This window comes from Bos mutus, chromosome 1 (genome assembly GCF_027580195.1).
Source record: "Bos mutus isolate GX-2022 chromosome 1, NWIPB_WYAK_1.1, whole genome shotgun sequence".
Lineage (NCBI taxonomy): Eukaryota > Metazoa > Chordata > Mammalia > Artiodactyla > Bovidae > Bos > Bos mutus.
This window is the reverse complement of record NC_091617.1, coordinates 129,720,461-129,742,784: the sequence shown is the minus strand read 5'-3', so window position 1 is coordinate 129,742,784 and position 22,324 is coordinate 129,720,461. Positions and strand designations below refer to the sequence as shown.

Below are 22,324 nucleotides of genomic sequence, written 5' to 3'. Positions count from 1 at the left end.
GAACCAATCAGTTGTTCTATTCAGAGTTCTAACTGTTGCTTCTTGACGCACTTACAGGTTTCTCAGGAGACAGGTAAGATGGTCTGGTAGTCCCATCTCTTTAAGAGATTTCTGAAGTTGTTATGATCCACACGGTCAAAGGCTTTAGCATCATTAATGAAACAGGTAGATGTTTTTCTGGAATTCCTTAGCTTTCTCTATGATCCAGTGAATGTTGGCAATTGATCTCTGCTTCCTCTTCCTTTTCTAAACCCAGTTTGGACATCTGGAAGTTCTTGGTTCACATAGTGCTGAAGCCTAGTATGCAGGATTTTCAGCATGGCCTTACTAGCATGGGAGATGAGTGCAATTGTTTGATGGTTAGCACATTCTTTAGTACTACTCTTCTTGGGAATTTGGACTTTTCCAGTCCTGTGACCACTGTTGGGTCTTCCAGATTTGCTGACATATTGAGTGCAATGCTTTGATAGCATCATCCTTTAGGATTTTGAATAGCTCTATTGGAATTCCATCACATCCACTAGCTTTATTAACAGCAGTGCTTCCTAAGGCCCATTTGACTTCACACTTCTGGATGTCTGGCTCTGGGTGACTAACCACACCATCATAGTTATCTGGTTCAGTAAGATTATTTTTTATACAGTTCTGTGTATTCTTACCATCTCTTCTTGATCTCCTCAGCATCTACTAGATCTCTACTGTTTCTGTCCTTCATCATGCCCATCTCTGGGCAAAATGTTCCCTTGGTATCTCCAGTTTTCCTGAAGAGACCTCTAGTCTCTCCCCTTCTGTTGTTTTCCTCTGTTTTTGTGCACTGTTCGTTGAAGAAGCCCTTCTTGTCTCTCATTGCTGTTCTTTGGAACTCTGCGTTTAGTTGGGTGTACCTTTCCCTTTTTCCCTTGCTCTTTGCTTCTCCTCTTTCTTCAGCTATTTGTAAAGCCTCCTCAGATGACCACTTTGCCTTCTTGCTTTTCTTTTTCTTTGGGATGGTTTTGTTCGCTGCCTCCTATACAATATTATGGACCTCCATCCATAGTTCTTCAGGCACACTGTGTACCAGATCTAATCCCTTGAATCTATTTGTCTCCTCCCCTGCATATGCATAGGGGATTTGATTTAAGTTGTATCTGACTGGCCTAGTGGTTTTCCCCACTCTCTTTAGTTTAAGCCGGAGTCTTGCTATGAGAAGCTGATGATCTGAGCCATAGTCAGCTCATCAACCCAACGTTTAGGTCTTAGTTATTATCTTATGCTACACATCCATAGCATTTGGCATAATTGATTACTCCCTTCTTAAAACATTACCTTTATCTGGCTTCTTAGACTTCTTCCCATCACACTGGCTGCTTGTTCAGGTGCTTCAGAGTTCAGTCTTCTGGCTCTGCTTTATCCTAAGTGAACTTATCCTGTTGATACTACTTCTGTTTATACTCATCTCCCTAAATTGTATCTCCCACTCAATAGGTCTCTCCTAACCTCTTGACATATATTCAACTGTAACTTGACATTCTCACGGAAGGCTAATAAAATTTTCAGTTCTAACAAAAACTGACCTTTTGATCTTCTCACTCAGAGTTGCATCTCCCACAGTCTTTCCCGTCTCAGTAACTGGCAGCTCAGTCTTTCTGGATGCTCAGGTAGAAACTTTAAGTATTATCCTTGGCTCCTCTATTCTTTGACGTCCCTCATCTATTCCACCAGCATATCCAATTTGATAGTCATTTCAACTTTAACATTTATCTGGAATCTGAGTGACTCTTACTACCTCCAAAACTCTTGCCCTAGTCCAGACTTCCTTTATCTCTCTGAAATAATAGCATTTCTGATTATTGAAACAGCCTCTTACCTAGTCTCTCTGCTTTGTTCCCTAGCCCAGCCCACATATTTGTCTGTTTCTATAGTTGCAACTAGAGCAGTCCTTTTAAAGCAAGTCAGTTCATGTCTAATGGCTTCCCAAATCACACCATAAAAATAAAAATTCTTAAAATGACCAACAAGACTCTATACCAATGTTGTCCAGTGGAAAAATAATGCAAGCCACGTACATAATTTAAAATTTTCTAGCAACCATGCTGTAAAAATAAAAAGAAAACAGATGAAGTTAATTTTAATGTTAAATCTAATTTAAACCTATATACAGAATATTATTTGAACATACAGTTAATGTAGGAAATTGTTAATGAAATTGTTTTACTTTTTTATATCAAGTCTTCAAAAATCTGGTATGTATTTTACATAATTTTGATGCCAAATTTTGGTTGGAAATACTTGATTGGTATTTAGGTTTTGTGAAATTTAGTAGAAAGTAGATTTACATACCCAAGTAACAGTCTTAAAAGTTTTCTAATAATTGAATCCAGCATTGGTTTTTACATTTTTAATTTTAATTAATTAAAATTTAAAATTTTTAAATTCAACTTCTAGCCACATTTCAAATGTCCAATAGCCATATGAGGCTAGTGGCTATCATATTGGACACCGCAGCTCTTTACCATCTGGCCCCTCTTCTCTGCACTCATCTCCTACTGTTTTCTCCTTTGCTCATTCTGCTCCAGCTGTCACAGCCTCCTGTTCTTTGATCCCCTCAGACACTTCCCGTTTCAGAGCCTTTGCATTTGTTGTTCTCTTTGCTTAACAAGCTTTGCTCCCAGATAGCTGCATGACTTACTCCTTGACCTTTTTCAACTCTTTGCTCAAGTGTCACTTTTTCTCTGAGCACCTATTTAGTATCTGTACCAATTGCCTTCTCTCTCAAAGTCTTTTATTTTCAGGCTGCCTTTTTTTTTTAATATTTATTTTTATTTATTTATTTGGCTGTGCACGGTCTTAGTTGTGGCATGTGGGATCTAGTTCCCCAATCAGGGATCAAACTCAGGGTCCTAGCATTGAGAGAGCTTAAGAGTCTTAGCCACTGGACCACCAGGGGAGTCCCTCCAGGCTGCCTTTTGAAAGACAAGAGAAGAGGGCTGAAAGTGGAGAGATGGCTTGATCTACAAAGGAAAGCAGTGAAATATGAGAAATGTCCTGTACAAACAACTAAATGAATATGTTAAGCAGAAGCATAGAGTAAAGTCACTTTGAACAACGGACTATATCCTCTCAGCTTGCTACTATGTAGGCAGCTCGAAGGATCCATTTTTGTACATATGACCAACCCCTTTATAGGTGTAAGCTCTATACAATTCTGCCTTAGCTTCCTCTTGTATCTCTTTGGCACCTAACATAGAACTTTGACCCAAAGGCAGTGTAACATTTCACTTATTGGCTACGTATTGATTGACCTTCTGTGCTTTATAGTCTGCAGTTACCTTTCTACCCTCTCCCCTTCTTTTTCAGTGCCGCCAACTGGTATCCTTGCTGATGGTATTTGGGTGTTGGCTTCACTCGCCTTATGGCTGTGGTTGTGACCCTGATTCTTTCCTTATCTATTCTTGTGCACTCTTACTCATCTTCTAAAACCAACTCCTCTAAGAAGTCTTCACTGATTCTCTCAGTTTATTAATACTCTCCTAAGTGCTACTACTGCACAATTACACTCATCTCACATGCTAGTAAAGTAATGCTCAAAATTCTCCAAGCCAGACTTCAGCAATATGTGAACCGTGAACTTCCTGATGTTCAAGCTGGTTTTAGAAAAGGCAGAGGAACCAGAGATCAAATTGCCAACATCCGCTGGATCATGGAAGAAGCAAGAGAGTTCCAGAAAAACATCTATTTCTGCTTGATTGACTATGCCAAAGCCTTTGACTGTGTGGATCACAATAAACTGTGGAAAATTCTGAAAGAGATGGGAATACCAGACCACCTGACCTGCCTCTTGAGAAATCTGAGGTATGCAGGTCAGGAAGCAACAGTTAGAACTGGACATGGAACAATAGACTGGTTCCAAATAGGAAAAGGAGTACGTCAAGGCTGTATATTGTCACCCTGCTTATTTAACTTATATGCAGAGTACATCATGAGAAACGCTGGACTGGAAGAAACACAAGTTGGAATCAAGATTGCTGGGAGAAATATCAGTAACCTTAGATATGCAGATGACACCACCCTTATGGCAGAAAGGGAAGAGGAACTAAAAAGCCTCTTGATGAAAGTGAAAGAGGAGAGTGAAAAAGTTGGCTTAAAGCTCAACATTCAGAAAACGAAGATCATGGCATCCGGTCCCATTACTTCATGGAAGTGCAGTGGAAACAGTGTCAGACTTTATTTTTTTGGGCTCCAAAATCACTGCAGATGGTGACTGCAGCCATGAAATTAAAAGACGCTTACTCCTTGGAAGGAAAGTTATGACCAACCTAGATAGCATATTCAAAAGCAGAGACATTTCTTTGCCAACAAAGGTCCGTCTAGTCAAGGCTATAGTTTTTCCTGTGGTCATGTATGGATGTGAGAGTTGGAGTGTGAAGAAGGCTGAGCACCGAAGACTTGATGCTTTTGAAGTGTGGTGTTGGAGAAGACTCTTGAGAGTCCCTTGGACTGCAAGGAGATCCAACCAGTCCATTCTGAAGGAGATCAGCTCTGGAATTTCTTTGGAAGGACTGATGCTGAAGCTGAAACTCCAGTACTTTGGCCACCTCATGCGAAGAGTTGACTCATTGGAAAAGACTCTGATGCTGGGAGGGATTGGGGGCAGGAGGAGAAGGGGACAACAGAGGATGAGATGGCTGGATGGCACCACTGACTTGATGGACATGAATCTCAGTGAACTCCGGGAGTTGGTGATGGACAGGGAGGCCTGGCGTGCTGCGATTCATGGGGTCGCAAAGAGTTGGACACGACTGAGCGACTGAACTGAACTAAGTGCTACCTTTATTTGTGTATACATCTGTTTTATATTCTAATAGGGAATATAAACATGTAAACATAGTTACAATAGAATATGAATTTTTGAGGGGAGAGACCGTGCCTTTTTTTTTTTTAACTTTAATGCTTTCCTCTGTACCTTGCATATCTTATTAATAGATAGGCAGTGCTTATTAAATGAATGTACAGAGAAGTAGACTTGTTGTTAATGGGAGAAATGTGTTATTTAAAATATAGGTTTAAACCCAAGTACCTTTTTAAAAACCACATTGAGAGGCAAGAGATATAGAGCTGTGGAGACAAACAGTAAAATCAAAGATCAGTCCTTACATAGCAGGGAATCTTGAGAGTCTGAAGTTCTCAGACGGACTTAGCATTGTTGGAAAGCCAGGAAAGCACATGTGCTCAGATGAAGTGAGAAGACATATCTGTATTATGGGAATGCTGTTTTCAGTTTTATCCTGGATTTTGCTCTTGGGTATATTATTTTGAGGAAACCAGACCCGTTAGCAAGTACTTTATGTTACCTGTTAGGCATAGGAATTTTCATCAGTGTGTCTTTATTTGCTGCCAGTTTGTTCTTTATAAATGGAATATGTATTAAAAATAGGTATTTGTGTTGCCTATAAGGATATTTTTGTTGCAGACCCATAATATGAACATACACTTTGATTTTTAGCTTAACTATATTGTCTGAAATTTTTTCCAGAGTTATTTTCAGAGACTCAGAATTTTAAGCTGACACTGTGTCTTGGCAGTTAACTCTTTTCTGATCAGGGATTCTGGGTAAACTGGAAAAGTATTTCTTCCTCTCTATAAAAATTTATTGCTAATGGTTGATAGTATATGAGCAGCATATTCCAGCAGGCATCAGAAAGAAACAGCAAGGGATAAAAGTTCTTTCTTTCTGGTTCTTAAACATATGTTCTTTGTTTTAAATAATGTTAAGCATTGAAAATTAAATATAAAAATAAGTATACCCCCCAAATAAGTATTACAGGAAATAACATAATAGAGCAAACCCCAAAATACAAATAAAAGGAGGTAAGTGTCTCCCTTGTTCTTCATATTCTAATTCCTCCCCCTTCTGGTCAGCTTTAGCCAATTCAGACTGGGAGCTCTTTTGGACCTGATAAATCACCCTAATTTTTAATTTTTTTTTTTCTCACAGAAAGTGTGACAACAACTCCTTTATATTAGTTTTTATTTTTTACATATGTCTGCTTCTTAGCAATAGAGCTCCTCTGTGTCACTCTGAGGGTCTTCCTCTTGCACCAAGACTACCCTTCATAAACTGTTCATGAAGTCCTTTCCCATTTTTCCTTGATGAGATCAGATTTTCCCTCCCTTTAGTAGATATAAACAGAAACAACATTCCTATCTTTTTTTCATATGTAGGTGACATCCAGCACTTAATTAAGAAACTTAGCTTGCTTGCTTCTTAATACTTAGGCTCAGTTCTGTTGGCAAAGCTTGCAGTGCTCACTACAAAGGTTTCACTGTCTAGTTATGCTAGTAAGAACCGGGTATCTCTTTCTTGCTCATCTTATTTTTTATCTTGTCACAAGATTTTCTCAGATTGATTTAATATGATAAGTATATATAAAAATTTGAATGCTTCTGCTTTAAGTTAGATTATATAGCTATTTGATGTTATAGGTGATACTGTGAATTTGTGATTTGCGTGGCTTCAGATGTCATAATTTTTCCCCCCACTTTCTAGGAAGTAACAGCTAGCAGTCGCCACTATGTTGACAGGCTATTTGACCCTGATCCCCAGAAAGTTCTACAAGGTGTCATGTAAGTAGTATGTATTTAAGAGTCTATCAAAAAATCTTGTTTGTTTTATGTTTGAATCTGTTAAGTATTATAATTCTGAAAATGCAGGGTTATAACTTTTCTGTTTTGGAAAGACCCCTTGACATTCATGACTTTAATATGATACTGGAAAGAATTGTCTGTTGGGTAGTTAACTGACATGGTTAGCTTCATTTTTTTTTGTAGAATACTTGCTTTACATTTTTTAAAATGTTTAGTTTGGAGAAGGTTTTTGTTACTTTAATATTCAGCAAAAGCAAGAGAGTAAAATTGGTGATCTTTTATCATTTGAAAAGGCCTGGAGAATAGGTCATTGGGGTTAGAGGTGGTTTTGTTTTGTTTTTGGTTAACTCATTGATGGTCTCTATAAAGTTTGGATTTCCTAGTGATGTTTTAAATATCAGGATTTAGAAAGCAGTCATTAGAAAATTTAAATAAACTCTTGATAACCTTAATGTCCATCTTTTCTCCAGAATTGCCTCATGTTTAATGAGAGGAAATGTTTTTAAGCAACATATCTGAGGTGATTATACTTAAAAATAATTAGGTGGTACGAGTGCAGTAAGATTGCAAATGATTGAAAGAATTCTTTCTCCTAAGAGCAGGTTTTTATGCTCTTATCACACCACTTCTAAGAAAGAAAAAGGTGAAAATGAAAGTTGCTCAGTCGTGTCTGACTCTTTGCGACCCCATGGACTATATAGTCCATGGAATTCTCCAGGCCAGAATACTGAAGTGGGTAGCCTTTCCCTTCTCCAGAGATTCTTCCCAACCCAGGGATCAAACCCAGGTCTCTTGCATTGAAGGTCTAGCCTAAGGCAACTCATTGGGTTGGGAAACACAGAGCACCCATAGCAGTGAGCTGTGTCCTGGGAAAGGAGGACCCCAGAAGTAACAGGATGAGATACATGTGGGATATCAGTGAGGCACTCACTTGTCCTTTCTTCTTCTTACCCTGTTAGTGTTATCAGCAAGAGAGCATCTTTAGCTTAACTCTTGCTCAACCTTGGCACAGCTAGGATGCTTTGTTTATGGAAGTTTCTACTGACTGTTCATTCTTATTCGATGCTCAGCCCCCACTTTCCAAAAAAAAAAAGGGGGGGGGCTATATATAAGGGATGTCTTGGAGGGAGTGGTTTATTTCTAAAGTAGAGGCAAGATAAACAAGCAAGGCTGCTTAACTATTCAAACTGAGCTAGAAGGAAAGGTGAGGAGGAGCTGAATGGAGACCCACGTGGGATACTTAACACCTTCTTTTCATGTCTTCTCAGTTTACAGAGACAGGAGATGGTATTTCTTGTTTTCTCATTATGTTAACTTTGCCTTTATCTTTTTAACTAGGCTAGACTTTATAATGATTTAATCAACCCCTGTAAGTCTAGTTTGATTAATACCAGGGTAAGTGGTATTAAATCCATCTGTTAAATCTGGAGAAGGAAATGGCAGCCCACTCCAGTATTCTGGCCTGGAAAATCCCATGAACGGCAGAGCCTGGTAGGCTACTGTCCATGGGGTCGCAAAGAGTAGGACACGACTGAGCGACTTCACTTCACTTTACTTCACACACACATATTAGTTGAAGGGATAGGTGAAACTGATATGCTTTCTTAGACAAGCAGACACTCCCCCCATACAAAGCCAATTGACAATCCTGGATATCACTTAAGATTCCTCAATAAACAGTTCAGTTGGAAATGTCAAACTCATTAAGTGTTCAGTAAATGATAGAAGATGTTATTGTTGTTGTTGTTTTAATTATTTCTGCTACTGTGGTTGTTTAGGAGAAAAGCTAAATTTCTCAGTTAAGGATTCATCATGAAAGACTTGTATCTTGAGTTGTGTCTCATATATGTAGCTAATTCAAGTGTTAATTGTCACTGTTAGAAATTTCTCATTTACCCAAAGATATCATAGCTTCTTGAAAGGTGATAAAATATCAAATAAAGCATAAAAAACACTGGGAAGACTGTATTATTACAAACCAACTAACATATAGTTTGATAAACTTAATGCCTCTTAAGAAATTGTCAAGTCTCAGACACTTAGCTGTCAGCTAAGAAGATAAGAAAGGTTTTGGGGGAGGGAGGGGTAGTAGAGTAGAAAGAATATGGGCTTTCAAGCTGGACAACTGTAAGTTAAATACCTGCCTCTGATATTTCCTAGTACAGTCCTTTCCTAGTGTAATGCTTGGGCAAGTTATCTCATTTCCTTGAGCCTCAACTTTATCATCTGTAAAGGGAGAGTAATACTGCCCATCTTGCCAAGTTGTTAAGGATTAAGTCAGAAATATAAAATTTAGTACCTGGTATGTTGTGGATACCCACAAATTGGCACTTCAGTGGTTAGTAGTTATCAGCCCTAATTTAAAACAACTTCAAAAGTAAGATGATTCTTTTCAAAGAAGAGAAAGAGATATCATTATCTCTTGATATTAAATATCATATTAAATATCATATCTCATGATATTAAATATCAAAGAGATAAAACAATTCCCACCGAAAGAAGAGGGAGAGGAGCTAGAAATTTTTGATTCAGATAAGAAAATGTGAGTGATAACATTTTCCAGTAAACCTGATTGCTACCTATAGTTTTAAAATCTATTTTTAGCTTGAAATGGACCGATCAACCCAAGTCCTTTCACTTTATGGCCTTCTAGAGGTGTGTGTAGTATGATTTGATAAAGCTTTCTTTACCCCAGAGAGAAAAAATTATTTTTCTGACTTAATTCTTGCCTGAACTTTGTTACTGCCTGAAAATTAATTGTGCATAGTCAAGAGAATGAAAAGTGAATCACATTTTTAACATTGTATTCATTTTTAAGTAACCTTATCTAATATAAGAATAATACAGTATTGATAGACAAAAAGAGGGAACCAAAATGATGTTTAGGAATAGAGAGTTGACCAGTTCTTTTTTTTTAATACACATTACACAGCCACTGTTGAGTCATTCATACAGAGACCATTACTAGACCAAAATAAGCAGGTAGAAGGGAGGTGGCCACAGATCATAAACAACCAAAGGTAGGTTTCTAATTTTAGAGAAGGAAAAGAACAGAGGCTGAAGTAATCTGCTTTGAATCTAAAATATCCAGTGAGAAAGGCATAAAAGAATTGACTAGCTTTAGCTATAAGAGTTCTATCATTTTTCTAGCAATATTTATCTGATTTTTCACTAGTGGGAAAAACAAAATTGAAGAAATTAAAGATGAATTATAACTTTTCATCATGACCAGTAGCTAATTTACTCAGTTGAGTTAGAGCCATAGCCCTACCTGTAAACAGAGGGAACTTTGTAGATAACCTGTGTTGTGAAGGACCATTTTACCTAGTTAGTGATGATTGAGGATTTATCGTAGAACAACTTTTTTTTGTTAATAATGCAGTATTTAGCATATATTTGAATGGTCCTATTATATTAAAGGTTGAGAGCACCGAATCTTAACCACTAGACCACCAACGAGGGTATATTAAAGCTTTGAAAACAGAATTAGGTCCTGAAAAGCGAGGTTTCAAATGCAGAACTGAGTAGTTTGGAGTCAGATAGGAGTCAGAGAGAACAGGGAGGTCAGCTGTGTAGGTCATAAATGTATAGCCTTTGCAACTACAACAGAGAGTAGGTACATCACATAAGCTACATTGTATTGCAGATTTTGAGCTTCCTCTAGTGTGGTGATCTGTGTGTGACTTAAAACAGTTACAGATATTTTTGGTGCAGTTACTCTGGTGTTAGCTCAACCATGTTAAATCTCATAGCTGCAGAAGAATAGCTGTTGAAATATTTTTGTAGATCTTAGATCAAAGCTGCTTAAACATTGTGCTTTTTGACATACCTAAGTTAGAGCACCTGAATCTATAGTTTTTACTTTAGTGATTCTCCATGAAAAAAATAGGTATCCCTATGCGGCCTTATGTTGATGATATTCCCTATGTTGAAAGGCAAAAGATAGTATAAGCAAATGTGGCTAGCTTTATAGTTTCAAAGTTGAATCAAAGTAGAGAACTAGATAACTAGGTAATCAAACTCTTTCTGATAAACTAAGGCAGGCATTTGTGGATACTGTAGAATTGTGTGGTTTTCATCAAGTATCTGTTTTTAAAAAGTGTCTTCTGAAGTGTTTTAATGTACTGCTGAAATCATTTGGTAATGATTTTTCTGTACATCATTTTCTGGTTTCAGGGAAATATATACCTCTGGTTTCAGTAGAATATAGACACTTTCCATTTTCTTGCATGAGCTAAAAATATGAGCTGCCATAAAAATGAAGCCTCTGGTTTTTGGAAATTTCAAGTTAAAGGATAAGTTTTAGGATAATTCAAAAGAAATATCCTGTTAGTTAATTTTAACAGTTAAAAGTTAACTTTGAACTTTTAAAGGTGTTACAGGTAAACACGAGTGAAGATGACCTTAATACCAAATGCAACGGAGTGATTCCTGAGAGTTACTTGTTTAAAACTTTGTATCCTGAGACAGTTTAGTCTGGTTAAAAGAGTAGCAAGATTTTCCAGACATTATGAGAACAAATTGACATAGTTTTGTGTCCAGATATTTAAGCTGTTTGTATATGTATGTTATATTAACTTTGAACATTAAAAAATAGTGGAATATTTGTACGCATATGTGTATATAAATCTTTTCATATTTATAAGCCACTTAACTGTATGCTTGCATATTCATAATGTTCTAACACATTTTTTATGTTCTTTGGCATGATTACATATGTTAAAAATATTTATTAATGTACTATAAAAATATTTTGGCATTTATTAGTACAGTTATTACATTGCACTTTTCATTTTTGGAGAATGTAAGGTGATTTGTGACCATATATTGACAAGACAGAGTTAAATACAGCTCTTAATTTCTGAACTAGTGTTTATACAAATCAAAACTGTAGCTGATACTCCTTACATTCCAAAAATATACACCTCAGAGTAATTTGTTTATAAGAATGAATTAAATTACTGTCAGTTCTTAATTTTGTTCAGTTTATACATATAGTAGAGAGAAGGCAGTGGCAACTCACTCCAGTCATGGACCGAGGGGCCTGGTAGTCTGAAGTCCATGGGGTCGCTGGGAGTCGGACACAACTGAGCAACTTCACTTTCACTTTTCACTTTCCTGCATTGGAGAAGGAAATGGCAGCCCACTCCAGTATTCTTCCTTAGAGAACCCCAGGGACGGGGGAGCCTGGTGGGCTGCCGTCTCTGGAGTCGCACAGAGTCGGACATGACTGAAGCGACTTAGCAGCAGCAGCAGCAGCAGTTGCATAATAAATGCCTTGAGTTGAAGTTCACTATAAGTCTCAAGTGACTGCTGAATCAAAGCCTTATATTAAAAATAACTTTAGTTTGAATAATAGATCATCATTATCTAATCCTTTTAAAATTGACAGTTTACATGCGGTAATGGTTATTCTAATTGGAATATGAAGACTTTCATTCCTTAACCTGTTGGTTATTAGAATGCTTCTTGTACTTGGATATTTGGATGTTACATTCTCCAGAAAGAACATCATAGCAATTATTATTACAGGGTCAGAACAGTGAGTATGTTTGTAATTTTCCAAGTCCAAATAATTTTGTTAGAGTGTTTATCCTGTTACCTTATTGTAGCTACCCATAAATATGTATTTTTTTCCTTATGTCTTGTAAAAAGTTAGTTTTCATAAATTGGTCAGACTTTATACTGAGATTGTAGTTTTCCATATCTACTGTACTTTTTGGCTACTGCTGCTGCTAAGTGGCTTCAGTCATGTCCGACTCTGTGTGACCCACCAGGCTCCCCTGTCCCTGGGATTCTCCAGGCAAGAACACTGGAGTGGGTTGCCATTTCCTTCTCCAATGCATGAAAATGAAAAGTGAAAGGGAAGTCGCTCAGTCGTGTCTGACTCTTAGAGACCCCATGGACTGCAGCCTACCAGGCTCCTCCGCCCATGGAATTTTCCAGGCAAGAGTACTGGAGTGGGGTGCCATTGCCTTCTCCCACTTTTTGGCTATTTCACACTGATTAGATCAAGAATGAATGTACATATTCCAAATAAGAGCTGCTTTCAGGTAAGTGAAAAGTCATACTGGTTCAGAATGAAAATGACATCATTGATCTTTAGTTTTTGGCTCTAGCCTTCAATGATTTTAAATATAATTTTCTATTTTTAGATGCTAATTAGGTTTTCAGTTAAAATTTATGCTATTTTGACTTTTTAGGAATAAATATGCTCATACTTTATTGACTTAGACTTTGTTTTTCCAATGGGTCTAGATTCCAATTATTATTATTTTGCTTTTTCTACTATTTAAATGGCAACATGTGGTTTTATTTTCTCTCTTGGTTTTGATCACATATCATAATACTCTGGTTTACATGTATGCTATATTAAGTATTATATATGTTGCTTTCATATTCAAGATCTTTTTCTCTACCATGCTAAAAATTATTCACCAAAAGAGCAAAGAAAGGAATTTGAAAGATTAGCCTCCATGTAAAAGTGGCCACATTTTGAGTCTACTTATTAATGGTCAAGTTTAAGATTTAAGCTAGATGTTAGCTGAAAATGTTCCCTGACAAATGTATTTCTATAACATCTTAATATTGGCTCCTTTTCTCCCATCCTCAAAGAGTAAACTGTCCCCAAGGCTTACATTTTAGCTTTTCTATCTGGATATTCTTATCTTCAAAGATAATTCAGTATGTATAAAGTCAAGATAGATCCTTGTCTTGCTAAGGGAATTATTCTCCAAGCTTTCTGTGTTCCCTGCACCCAGGCACCCAGACTTGAAGTAGTCATTTAAGACATGTCATATGTCACTTTCTCTCTGCTTATAAAATCATCTTATTAACTGCTTCCTTAAGATGTCCTCTCTATTAATGATTCCTGTGGCTGCTACTTAGTCAGTCTCATATAACCGGATACCTGGGTGGAGTAATTTCTGTAACAAACCCTGAATGCCAATCAGGTGCTAGGTAGGCGTTGTGCATTGTGCACGTGGTCACTGCTCTGGGGAATGTCTAATGCAGGAACCAGATAGCTAAAGAGATAGTTCACTACAGTCTGATTAGTGAATGTTGTGATAATGATAAGCACAGGGGGTCTTGGGGCCACAAAGGAAGGGCATCAGCCATTTAATTGCTACTCTTGACTCTAGAATTATTGTATTCCAATCTGTTCCACATTCAGCTTATCCTCCTTTGTCATTGCTTCCTTCATGTCCTTTTTCTGATCAAGAACATGATTTCTCTTAAATTCATCTCCCTTTAGTTTGTCTCTTCCCCCTGTCACTTTTCTAACTTTGTTCCAGGCTTAATGTTCCCACCTTAAAAGGAATCTTCTTTTCAGTCCTGGCTCCTAGTACTGCCCCAGAAATATGCCATATTCCATTTCCAATATGATCCCCTTTGCCCTCCTTATCCACTTACCTAAATCCTAGCCATTTCCTAAGCTAGTTCATCTTAGTTCCTACCATTGCCTTGAAACCTGTTAAGCTTGTCCTATCTCCTTTTCTCAACCCTCTAAGCACACTGTTTATAAAATGTCACTGCCTTAGTGATTAGTTGTTAGTGTTACTTTTGTCTCCTCAAGAAGATTGTAAACTCTTCAGGTCAGGCATCTCTTTATGTGATGCTTTTGTATCCTTCATAGAGCCTTGCACAGTGCTGAGCCAAAAAAAAAAATAAAAATCATTGAATTTCAGTAGTGTATAAGCAGGACATTCCCCTCCCACCATCAGTATTAAAGACTGGTGGACATGAGATTATATTTTTTTGATCTACTAGGAAAAGGATGTCTTTGACTAAAAGACAGGCTTTTATTTTATATAAATTGAAGGACAGGAGAAAAAAGAAATACATTTACTGAGTTCTTTTGTCTTTTCAGTCAGTTTGTTCTGAATGCCTGATATGCTGGAGATGATGGAAAAAAACACTTGGCATAAAAGACATGGGTTGAGAATGGCTCTATTATTTATTATGGGGCTCTGAGAAGTGCCCCAAACCTGAGTCTTAGTTTCCTCATCTGTAAAATGGGGTTAATATTACTTAAGGTTGTGATGAAGATTAAATAATAGGTATGGAATGCTTTGTAAACTTCAGAGCAATGTATAAATCTTGCATAGTTTTGTTGTGCTCCCATCTTTATAATTGTGAGTTTCTCGTTTACAAAAATATGGATTTCTGTATGGTATGTTTTGTGATCCATTGATAGTAATTTCTCTGATATTTCCAGATCATACTGGTTTCTTGCCTCTGAAGAGGAAAAAAGTAATGAGTGTGCTATGATAAAGAGCACTAGGAAGGATACTTACCCAGACCTGGGAGTTGTCAGGGCATGCTTCCTGGAGGATGACACTGACATATAAGCTCAGACCTGAAAGATGAGTAAAGGTAGCCAAGGAATGATACAGGGAGGGGATGATAAGGAAATGAGAGAGAGAGTAGCTACACTCTGGAAACTGAAAGAAGCTTCATTTGGCTGGCTCTGAAATTGAATCTAACACTGTACTTAGGTCTGCTAAAAATGAATATATGTGTTGATTATTGTCTCTTGCAGTCTTTAACTCTTTCATAGAAATGATCTTCTGGTATCCTTTTATATTAATGACTAAATATAATTGATTTGCAGGGCATTAACATCTCTTCTTTAGTATAGATAATATTTACTTATTAGAGCTAGAGCAAGAATTGTTTTCTTTAGACATTGGTCCATTTAATTATTTTTAAATTTATTTATTTATTCATTTTTTGGCTATGCTGAGTCTTCACTGTTGCACTCGGGATTTCCCTAGTTGTGGCGAGCGGGGACTACTCTTCGTCACAGTGCGTGGGCTGCTCATTGCAGTGGCCTCTGTTGCTGATCACAGGCTCTAGGTGCAGAGGCTTCCGTCGTGGTAGCACGCAGGCTCAGTAGTTGTGGCACATGGCCTTGGTTGCCCCATGGCATGCAGGATCTTCCCAAACCAGGGGTCGAACCCATGTCTGCGGTATTAGCTTGCGGAGTCTCAACCACTGGACCGCCAGAAAAGGCCCACTGGTACATTTTAATTGTGTTCTCTTTAGTCTGCATTTACTCTATAACTACCAGCTGCCTCCTTCATGTCCATTTTTCAAACTAGTAAGGAAATTGGAAAATTGGTTTTGGAGGAGTTTTGTTTGCTTTTGTCTATAAAAACATTTACTCTGGCATGGTTTCAGATATTTGGGTTGTATTTATAAGGTTAGGGACACTCATTTCTGCTCAGTTTAGGAAGAATGGGGAGAAATCTGGGAAAATGTTAGAATTAGAAATTCCATAATAGAAAGCCTCTAGAATGGCACCTGGCAAAAATAAACTTTCAGTAAGCTACCGGATGCATGAATGTGCTGCGTTAGTATAGGCAGAACACATTAAGAGAAGAGAAGAAGAAAGAAAATGACAGACTGCTAGGTTAGCGTCTGTAAGCTGACAACCGGGAAGTAAGTTTCTAAGAAAACGGCAGGCATCTATAAGGAGGCAGGAGCCTAGATGTGCAGTCTCTCATTAACTATATTTTGCTCAGTGAAGCTTCGATATGACATGAATTTTAAAATCATATATCAGAGCTTGGTTAAAACCATAGTAAGCTTCATTCAATTTAGTTCTCATGAGCAAACAAACTAACAAAATACTCCTGCTTATCTGCTATAAATCATATGGAAGATCTGAGGGATATTCTAGAGAGAGAGAGAGAGAGAGAGAGAGAAGGCCCTCAAGCACTGAGCTATAGGAAGAAGCCTAACAAGTACAGCGTTTGGCTCAAGACTTGTGAAAATGCTATTCAAAGCCTTATGGGGAGGATCAGCTTTCAGCAGACCACCACATCATAACAGCACTTTCCTGTAATAATAAAAAAAGATAATTAAGGAGAGGGGTATTATCGTTACCAGGGTTTTTAATGCTGATGAAATTGGTTGGTATTGGAAACACAAGCTGACAATAACATGAAGTCATTGATTTTAATAACTCCCTCTCCACACCCACCCCCAACCCTACCCCTGGTTTTCTATCCTGATTTTCTTTAAGATCATAGTTTGCCAATTACAGGACTTTTTTAGGAGTATAACTTTAATGGTTGACAAAAAGTTTCTATATGTTGTAGAGCTCTGCCACCTAAAAGAGAAGTTAGGAGAGATGCTCAGCAAGTATTTTGGCATACGAAAGAAAGATAACTTATAATGTTTCAATATGTTAGTGCTTAAGCATGATCATGTTAGAAAACTCAGTGAGGTATGAAAGCAAGAGCTGTAACTGTGGACTAATATTGGTATGGTATTGATGACCCCATCTACCATGAGTGCCACTTATTTGATTTTCAAAATGAAGTAACTTTTAATAAAAAGTTTAATCTCCCTTTTATTTACAAGGCAGGTACAATACTGAAAAGTACAGTTTTCTTGAAGATTGTGCAAAAACTGCTTTCTGTTTTAAAACTATGGCCAGAAATTTCCAGACACCTTCATAAACTTCTGAAGTATCCCTGGGAGGCTCTGATGCCTTCTTCCACAAGAAGAAGAAGGTTTGAGAACCATAGAGTTTTTATATTAAGATAGCACTACTGACCAATTACCTTAAGTTTTTGTTTTTTTTTTTTGTTAAACATTTTATTAGTACTGGGCTTGCTGCTGCTGCTGCTAAGTCCTTCAGTCATGTCCGACTCTGTGCGACCCTATAGACGGCAGCCCACCAGGCTCCTCCGTCCCTGGGATTCTCCAGCAAGAATACTGGAGTGGGTTGCCATTTCCTTCTCCAATGAATGCATGCATGCTAAGTCGCTGCAGTCGTGTCCGACTGTGTGCGACCCTATGGACAGCAGCTCACCAGGCTCCTCCATCCACAGGATTCTCTAGGCAAGAATAGTGGAGTGGGTTGCCATTTCCTTCTCCAAGTACTGGGCTTATTTTGAGCTGTTTATTTTTTCTCTGCCTGTCCTTTGAGAACAACCATGTGTTTGTGAACCAACTGGTCATTGACAGAGATACTCTTATTGTGAAAAAGAGTTTCACTCCCAGAGAAATGGAGATCTGAGTGTAGCAAGAGTAAAAAATACTGGTGAATAAATGGGAAATATAAAAGATATTTTCTGGGACTTCCCTGGTGGTCCAGTGGCTAAGACTCTGTGCTCCCAATGCAGGGGGCTGCAGTTCAATACCTGTTCAGGGAACTTGATCTCACATGCCACAACTAAGACCTGGTGCAGCCAAACAAGTAAATATCTTTAAATAAAAGATGTTTTCGTATTTTTTAATCTCCTTAAAAGTGACAGTTTAAGCAAAAATTGTACAATATAGAAAATTCCCTGGCTGTCCAGTGGTTAGGACTCTGTACTTTCACTGCAGGGGTCCAATCCCTGGTGGGGAAACTAAAATCCCTCAAACCTCATGATGCAGCCAAAAAAAATAGTACAATATATCATGTTGTTTCTAACTAGTTCAAAGATGTATAACAGCAGGTCAAAGAATGAATGGGAAGATGGAAGTATATTTGCAAGGCTCTTATAGTTCACATGAAGTAGGACACTATCCCTTGAAGACTGTGATAAGTTAAAAGGTACATATTGTAAACTGTAAATCTACCACTACAAAACAACAAAACAAAACCCAAAGAGGTACAGCTAGTCAGACAATAAAGGAGATAAAATGGAATCACGGAAATATTCAGTCCAAGGAAGTCAGAAAAAGAGGAAAGTAAAATCATGGTCCCTGAAACAAGGTCAGGTCCATTCCTTGGGCTGGCTGCTTTTACTGCCTACTGCCAGAGCTATACATGAGAAGATGGCCTGTGTTTCTTTTTATTCAAAAGATTGGTGGCCTTTTTTTTTTTTTTAAGAACTCGGCTTTCTTTGTATTGAAAGTCTTTTGCTGATTCGCAAGCTGTCTCTTACTCCCCCTCCACTGCCCTCCTGTTTCATAGCCCCAGGTTTGCACAGCCCTGTCTCTGTCCTGGTTAGCAGTCCAAGTGGAGAAGCGTCAGGGTTTTACTTTGTCACTAACATCTGTACTTGACAGTCCAAGATGCTGTAAAATAAAGATAAATTAGTACCTCAACACATCTTACCCTTTTCTCTTTTCCTTGAATTCAGAGACATGAAAAATGCTGTAATTGGAAACAACAAGCAGAAAGCCAACCTCATTGTTTTAGGAGCTGTTCCAAGGTAAGTTTGCTACCATCCCCTTTTCTGCTGTTCATATGAAGTTTCAGATGTGTTCTCATTCTCAATCATAAGACTCATCTTTTTTCTGTATTGTCTGTCCTACTTTTTTTTTTTTTTAAATAAATGCTTTGAAGTATATGAAGCATCTCTTAAAAAAAAAAATAAGGTACCAGGGAATGGAATATATGAATACCTTTTAGAGGTTTGGGAAGATCATTGACCCTGCCATAAAAGGACACGTTGGGTAGATAAGCAGTGTACATCAACCTGATTCTTCCTTGTCTCCTCAGAGCTCTGGCAACTTTTATATGATTGGATAATAATTTCTTAGGATTCTCAAAACCCTTTTTAAAATTAAAAAAAAAAATTTTTTTTTGACCCTGCTTTTCTAGTTTTAGAATTTGCTGGCATTTAAATTTACATAGAAAGTTTCATGTCTTCTGATGAAGCTATTAAGCTTCTTTTTGGCAGACAGTGACAATTGTTTAACTGCTTCTTTGCCTTTGCTACCCAGAATTAAGTTTTATGTGCAGTTATAAATTTTTCATTCTGAATTTTTAAATGTTTTGGTTTTCTCTCTTCTCTTTTTTCTTTCCTGTCTTTTAATGTAGGATTATTTAATGGTTTTGTTGTTTATATTATAATCAACCATTGATAACTGTAAAGCTGTCAGCAGCCTTTCTTAGGGGACTAGTGCTCAGTATATATAAATACGCTTTAGGGAGCATGAAGGATGTACCTTAGAACATAAAGGAGATAGTCATATGTTGTAGACAATTGGAATTTGGGGAGTAGTTTTTTGACAGGCTAGCCTAGAATAGAATAAGATCTTTTGATGCCCCAAATAGGAGAACTAGAGAAAGAAGAGAACTTCCCTTGTTTGAAGAACTGCACAACAACTCTGAGTATTCCCTCTAGGCTAGATGTCTGTGATCTCTGAACTGTAGTAGTGGATATTCAGGGTCCTTAAGATCCACCAGCACTTGGCTTTGGGTGTCTTCATATCTTGGAGTGGCAGATAATGTAGACTGTCGTGCTGGCTGTTTCCATAGACATCACTTGTGGACAACTCTCAGATTTGAAGTTCTGATACACTAAGATTATATGATAATTCTGTTGTTCAAAAAGAAGAAAATCTCTTTTGGTTCTCCGCCCTGCTGATATTCCTTTATTAAATTAACAGCTTATATAAAGATATGGCCATTTCCTAGCAGCCTGTAAACTCACCTACCATATTTTCAGTGTGTAGGATGTATTGGTAGCCTTTTTCTGTAACATTACTTTTAGCTAATGTTTACTTTTAAGTTTTTTAGTCTCTTCTGTTTATCAAGTTCTTTCTTTTTAGATTATTGTACTTGCTTCAGCAAGAAACCTCAAGCACAGAATTGAAAACTGAATGTGCAGTGGTATTGGGAAGTCTTGCTATGGGTACTGAAAACAATGTTAAGTCTCTACTAGATTGCCATATTATCCCTGCCTTACTGCAAGGTATGTAAGGAAGTCATTTTTATACAGGTAAAAAGTAGAATCAGTTTGCAGCGTTTTAAATATGAGTTGAAAGCATGAGTCTCAGATCTGTTTTCTCTTAACAGGACTACTGTCCCCAGACCTGAAGTTCATTGAAGCTTGCCTCAGATGCCTGCGCACCATCTTCACCAGTCCCGTCACTCCAGAGGAACTACTGTATACAGTGAGTTTTAGGTGTTTTTCAATCATCAAGTTACATTTTTACTAACAGCATACTTTTGATTTACTTAGCATCTCATAACTGATCTCAGTTGTGATAATTATGTTATAGAAAAGTCTCAAGAAGTATTTGAATTGCTAATTTGCAAATATCAAATGTTCTAGGCTTTGTAAAGCAGTGAAAGATAGTCCCAGACCTTGAGAAATTTATAAGCTTGGGGTTTTTTGTTGTTTTTTGTTTTGTAAAGACCCTTCTTAATTTCTTAATATGTACACATAAAGGAAACACATTTAATGCACTCACTATAGGTTAAATCTGGTAGAAGAAGCTTTATGGAGAAGGTAGAATTTGACCTGGTCTTGAATAATGGATAAGATTTCAAAAAGTGTAGAGAAAAGAAGCTGTTCTAGGACATATCTTTGAAAAAGAGAATATGCAGGACAGTGGACAGAACAGTTTAATGCAGGAAGGGAATCATTGTTCATTTCAGCTGGAGAGGTGAACCAGAAGCACTTGTTAGAGGCTTACTTACCAGGCTAGGATCAGAGAATACATGTGAGAGAATCTAAAGATCTTCAGAGTCATTCATTGATTTTTAAAAACTTCAGGGATTATTAGGGTGTATTTTTATCTGTTGCTTATCTGGGGCTTTCTTAATAAAATTATCACGGCTAGTATTTTTTAAACTCCCTTATCCACAATTCACAGTAAGAATTATATTTTCCACTGCTACACTGTGTGTGGGGGGTGGGAGGTGGGGGCGCAGAGTGGTCGTGGGAGTATCTTGAGATAGTCTTCACAAAACAATTGCATAAATGTGGTGCCTTCTGACTTCTATTTTATTCTTTTTCATTTTAAAAAATGCTGGTTGTGATTCTCTGAGCTGAGATGTAGAATCATAGTTTCAAAGTGGACACATATGTATTAGAGATCTTGTCCAGGGTCATGTTTTACAAATACTTCAAGAATATAAGTAGTCAGGAGGCACAGGCAAAGCAAGCAGGGAGAGGGACATGTCACGTGCCTTCAGAGTTTGTTTTTCCTACATTAGACACTTGCTCCTCTGGCCTGTAATGATGCCTAAGGTCTGTAAATGAGGCTTGTGGGTCATCTCACACAGCAGGAAGCTAAATTATGAAGCATCTCGAATTTGCACCTCAAGGATTTGTGTAACATTCTTTGGGGAGCCATGCCTCATAAATCCAGACCATTTACTACAGTGGTTCTCAAACTTGAGCAGGCACCAAAATTACCTGGAGAGCTTATTAAACACAGAATCCTGGACCCTACCTCCCGAGTTTCTGATTCAGTCAGTGTGGGATGGGGCCTGAGAATATGCATTTCCAATAAGTTGACTGAACTGGACTGAATAAGTTTACCAATAATTGGTAAACTTTAGTATCTGGTAAACCAGATGCTACTGGTCTGTGAACCTGTCTTTGAGAACCACTGGTTTACTGTAAGCACTTCTAAATTGAGGAAGCATTCTCACAGCATTCTATATAGAACTCTCCATCTGAATATGAGTCTGTTTACTTAAGGATTTCCGATTGTCATTTTTACAAAGAAATTAAGCCAATCTTTCATCTTCTTTACCCTAGAAGTTTTTCCCCCAACCCTCAGCCCAGTAATGGGGAAGGAATTGACCCTGGTCAACTTACTCAGCTCCTTCCTTCTCTCTCTCTAAATTGATTTCATGATCTACTAATGGATTGTGGTGCATAATTTGGAGAATGCTGTTATATACCAACTTAGCTTCTTTTTGCAAGAAAAATTAAGACACAGGGACTTAAGGGACTTTCATAGGATACCTAAATTATGAAACAATTTTATGCCTCAGAGACGGTGGAGACTG

General features: G+C 37.6%; 1 protein-coding gene across 5 annotated transcripts in view; it reads left to right on the top strand.

The window, feature by feature from the left end:
- The window catches only part of ARMC8 (armadillo repeat containing 8), a 108,939-nt gene that overhangs the window by 24,505 nt on the left and 62,110 nt on the right, over positions 1–22,324 (top strand). For 4 of the 5 annotated variants that reach the window (XM_005908928.2, XM_070375745.1, XM_005908926.2 and 1 more), the window contains exons 2-5: positions 6,527–6,603; positions 18,711–18,782; positions 20,128–20,270; positions 20,375–20,472. In XM_005908928.2, coding sequence (XP_005908990.1) covers positions 6,527–6,603; positions 18,711–18,782; positions 20,128–20,270; positions 20,375–20,472 — 390 coding nt within the window. The remainder of the gene's footprint in view (positions 1–6,526; positions 6,604–18,710; positions 18,783–20,127; positions 20,271–20,374; positions 20,473–22,324) is intronic. The other variant, XM_070375752.1, reaches the window with a different exon arrangement.